Source organism: Carassius auratus, chromosome 3 (assembly GCF_003368295.1).
Source record: "Carassius auratus strain Wakin chromosome 3, ASM336829v1, whole genome shotgun sequence".
NCBI lineage: Eukaryota > Metazoa > Chordata > Actinopteri > Cypriniformes > Cyprinidae > Carassius > Carassius auratus.
Window position 1 is genome coordinate 17656836 of NC_039245.1, and position 4990 is coordinate 17661825.

Genomic DNA, 4990 nt, shown 5'->3' on the forward strand with positions numbered 1-4990 from the left:
CAAAGGCATTGTTACTTTTATAGAGTTGAGTAAACCCTTTCCACATCCTTACTCTTACCCATAAAAAGCTGCAAATTCTACAAATAAACCGAAACTTGTCTATTGATTTTATAGGCATGCATTAGCCACAGCATCAAAAAACAAATATTGCTCATTTCAAACAATGAGGACACAAAACTTTAAACTATACTGAGAACTTTAATTTAAAAAAAATTAAATCAAGAAGTAGTTAGAGCAGGAAATTTAGTGGTTTGTGGATTAAACAAGTTGATCTGTACTTTACCTTAACACAGCCTTTACGTCAAGCATATCAAAACATAATGCTACAAACAAATAAGGAAAGTCATTGGTACACGATTGTCTGACTGCTTGTTTTCAAAACGCTTGTGAATTATGACCAACCTCATTCACACAGTGTTCACGACCAGACTGTGCACGTGCAGTTTCATAGCAATTTTTGTCATTAAAAACACACAATGCTTAGAAAGCATTTTCAGATGATCTTGTTAGGCACCATTTGGTAAAAACAGCGTTTAACAAATATGATAGACAGACTTTTTCTTGGTCTGGATCAGACTGAAATCACAACAGGGAATACAAATCTAGACATTGTCAAAATGGACTGAAATTATGGCTCCTTAGAGAACACATCTCTTAAGACCTGACTCAAACAGTTATTCAGATGGAAAGTTTCTTCAGAATTAAAAATAAATAACCCACATTATTCAACCGAGGATCCTCATCTATTAAGAATGCTCTATGGTTTGTCATGTGACCGTTGAGCAACTGTTTCGCAAACTAAGAGATCAGTGTGACCAACAGTAGAACAACTTTTATTGCCTCTTGAGAACAGCAGAGAATGAGGTTCAGTGATTTTAGAGTCATTCCTCCCGTTTTTCACTTAAGCAGACTGTCCAGATAAACATCCATACATAATTATGGATAATAATGTCAAAGGGAAAGGATGGGGTGCTACCCTCAATTCATCAAATTCTTCTCGGAACTGTGAAGTTACAAAACAAAATGTATTTACATTATCACACTGTCCAGTCCTACTTGCTTAAACATGGGTTTTGGTTACGCTATCAGACAAGTCAGCAGCTGCTTTATCACCAGCACCGGCAATCCAGTGATAGCAATCGCTGGTGTTCTTGTTCTGTGGTTTAACAGTGTAGCGAGTACAATAGATAATTCCCAGGACCACCATCACCACAATGAAGATGAAAAGTGGCACTAGCAATGCAACTAGCAACCAGCTGGTTCCTTGATTCTGGTCAATGCTGACATCTATTCCTGGTGACTGCATTGGGGAATGGGTGGAAGTTTGCTGCCCTGGACCAAAGGTGGTTGATTTATCAACATACATGTCAGTATTATAATGATCTTGTTCAGTAGACTTATGTTCTCCAAAAAGGTCAATAGGGTTAGTTGCAGTTTCTTGTGTCTCCGGTTTTGTTTGGGTTGAGCTGAACCAGGGCAAACTCCAAGCTCCGCCTGAAGCTGTGGAGGAAGGGAGGACTGTGGGAACCATGGTGCTCTCATCCTCATAATAGTCTGGTACGGGTGTCAGAATTGCTGGTGGAAAAAAACCATTATAAGCTGGTAGTTCTGTATTAAGGTCACCATCAACATTAATGACCTCAGGGGAGCTTTCAGTCAGTGTAGTCCTTTCAGGTTCCTTTTCAGTTGTCCAAATCAGGTCTGTCGGAACTGTTTCCACATTGGGCAGCTCAGTCAGCCAGCTCCAATCAGAAACAGGGGGAGGGATCCATGGGTATTCTGGATCTTCTGATTCCCTAAGGGGATTGTGAGTAATCCATGGGTTGGAGACGGTGGTTGAGGGAGTGTCCATGTCCTCCTCAATGAGTTTGCAGGAATTTTGGTCAAGCTGAAGAGTATAACCGTCTTTACAGTGGCACTCAAAGAATCCTGCGTTACTGATGCACATCTGTTCACATGTTCCTTCAATTTGACATTCAACGATGTCGTGACAGCGATTCTGGTTCTCTTGTAATGGGGCATAACCAACATGGCAGTGGCAAATATGGGAGCCCAATGTGTTCTTACATTCATGCTCACAAGGGTTGTCCAAACACTCATCTACATCTTCACAGGCACCCTCTTCATTTTGTCCGTAGCCATCCCAGCAGTGACACTCAAAGGATCCAGGAACATTTACACAGGTATGCTCACAGGGACTCTGTAGGCATTCATCGACATCTACACAGCTCCGTTCATCAGATGCCAGCATGTAGCCATCACGACAAGAACAGCGGTATTGTGAGTCATCATCAATGCAAATGTGATGGCAACCTCCATTGTCTTTATCGCACCTGCTTGTCTTAGGTGGATCAGAGCAAAAAGGTGGTTCCCTGTTCCAACCTACAGTTCCATCTTCCTTTTGTGTGCACAGAATTGATTGGTCATCTTTAGCAGGACAAGGTACAGTTGCAACTGATCCATTTGGCATATGTGTTAAGAGGGTACTCAGAAGGTTAAAAGGGGTAGTATACAGTGTATTCCCACCTCCCTCACTAGCAATAGCTGTACACATGCCTGGGAAGTTGTACCTGCACAGGTAGCCATCCACTGAAATCGAACAAGGTCCGTCCTTCCATTTCAGATTATGCACTTGCTCATGGGCCGCAGTGCTGTAAGGTATCACCACACATCGTGGGGATGGGCAGGTACTGGTCGAGCTTTCTTGGAGCCAGTTAGTGTACTGGGTGTCCTGATCTCCAGTGATCCACGAGAAGCCACGCAGGGGTCGGGTCTGTGAACATTGTCGGGGCTGCCTCTGAAGGCCAATCCAGATATTTGCCCTGTCTCTGTGGTGTGGTCTCAGTTCCACATTCGAGAAGAGCTCCTTCACCATTGCTGCTTCCTTTGGATGCCTGATGGTGGCCAGGTTCCCTCCGTGTTCCTTGCAGCTACGCCAAGCATCCAGGAAGATCTTGCGCTGGAAATAGAGCACATAGCACCCATCCTCGCTGCAGAGTGCATCCCGTTCTTTCAATCCCTGAGTTTGCACCCCATAGAGGCACAGTAGTGAGGACAGCAGAATAACACAAAGAACTGAACAGCCCATACCTCTCATCTATTCTATTTTCTATTGTACTTTCTTTCAATTTATTCCCCCTAGTTTTATGCTAGTTTTTGTTGCCCATTCTTCGATTACTTGTACCTGTATTAAACTTTTCCCTTCTTTTCCTCTCTCTCCACCCTCCTCTCTCTGTCCTGTCCAGTGGTGATCTGAGCCTAAGCTGAATATTTCCAATCTGACCCTTGACGTTCCAGCAAGAGAGAGAAAGAGAGAGAGAGAGAGAGAGAGAGGGAGGGTTGCAGAGATGGAAGGAGGGTAGGAGTGACTGAAGAGAAAGGGGGAGTCAAAAAAATGTTTTTGGCACAGGCAGGACCAATTTGTGTGTGTGTGTATTTTTGGGGGGACTGGGGGGAAGTGCAGTGGTCTCTGTGCCTCTTCAACAGAATGTAACTTATGTTTTTCATAAGAGTGTGTATGGAAATGGTTTGGGACTTTACCCCACCACACCACACCCCCCGCAACCCCAAGTGACTCTCCACCCCCACTAAACTATGGATATGATAACAAATTGTAACGTTTTTTTTTTTTTACCCATGTTAAATATTCGAGAATATTTAGACAAAAGGCTGTGTCTGCTGTAAAAGTCAGCAGTTTTCTCTAATCTTTTCTCTTTTTCATATTGTTTTCCGATGTCTTTCTGGGCATTTGGTCTCTCCTCTCTTATTTGAGTAGTAGCACTGTGGTTAATGCGTGCTATCATGACACTTTAAAGCTAATGTGCTCTTAAACAGGTCTGAAACTGTCCATCTTTGCACCTCTCTAAAATTTGTCCTATAAAAATGAATGACAAAAACATAAAAAGTATGTTACTTTATTGTACTAATACATGTTATTTGATGAATGAATTACACACATACTGTAATTAAAAATAATAATTGTTATGTAAATATATATTCTTAAATGGATGGCCTTGTTGAATGAAACAAGTATTGTTCATACATGACTACTGGAGCATATAAAAAACTCAAATTACCTGAAGTCTGCCAGTTGCCTGTGAAACCACTGCAACATCAACAATCACTGCATACTGGAACAATAATAGATCTAGTTTGCTAGAGGTTAAACTACTCATAGCCATAAGGAACAAAAAAGATCCAGCTTTGTTAAGAAAACAGAGAGGTGGAAAGACTCAGTGGTCTCAATCTGTATATAGACGTAATGGGGATAAAGTTATGTGGGGGGTTTAACAGGAACAGGCTAAGGAGGAAATGGCTAGATTTCTAAAAGATCATTAAAACTTTAGTTTTGTGAATGAAACACAAATGAAGCACATTTCTAAGAAAGCTGATAATATTAACTTTGAGAATGCACTGAAGTGTGGTCAGTGTTTTTGAGAGTTTTATTTTATGTTATTTTATTTTGGTGCAGGAATCATAAAACTTAACACAACCTTGAATCAAGCAATTTGAATCCTGTTTTGGTGATCATTAAAACCAAATATCACATCATAACAATCTGGAGAAGTGTCTAAAGCTTAAGTAATCTGAAAAGGATTTTTATTTCAGGCCACATGCACAAAGATACAAATACACAACTTATTGTCAGTAAACAGAGATGCTTCAAACAATCCGAAGAGTTTGGGCAAATCTATTCATGCACTGCAGATGTTCTATACGCACATATCAATCATTTCCGTGGAAACACTCAATGTGAAAAATGCAAAGCTTCACTTGCCAGACAATCTTTAGCAAAATGGGGGGGATTTCAAGGATTTACAGTCCTGCAAAGTCCTGATAATAATACGAAAATTGTGTTTTTCAAAACTATATGAAAGATCACATTTCTAGGTGTTTTAAACACTTCACTCATGCTCTCTTTTCATCTCACCATCAGTGCCGATGTACCTAACCTTCATCTCACGAGTCAATATCCAAGGTACACTGAGGT

The 4990-nt window shown here is 41.0% G+C and overlaps 1 protein-coding gene across 1 annotated transcript; it reads right to left on the reverse strand.

The window, feature by feature from the left end:
- Positions 1-485: 485 nt before the first annotated feature.
- On the reverse strand, positions 486-3286 carry LOC113049004 (endosialin-like). The gene has a single exon (XM_026211014.1). It carries the CDS (start codon positions 3095-3097, stop codon positions 1061-1063), a length of 2037 nt encoding a protein of 678 aa, XP_026066799.1. The 5' UTR covers positions 3098-3286; the 3' UTR covers positions 486-1060.
- Between the last annotated feature and the right edge of the window lie 1704 nt (positions 3287-4990).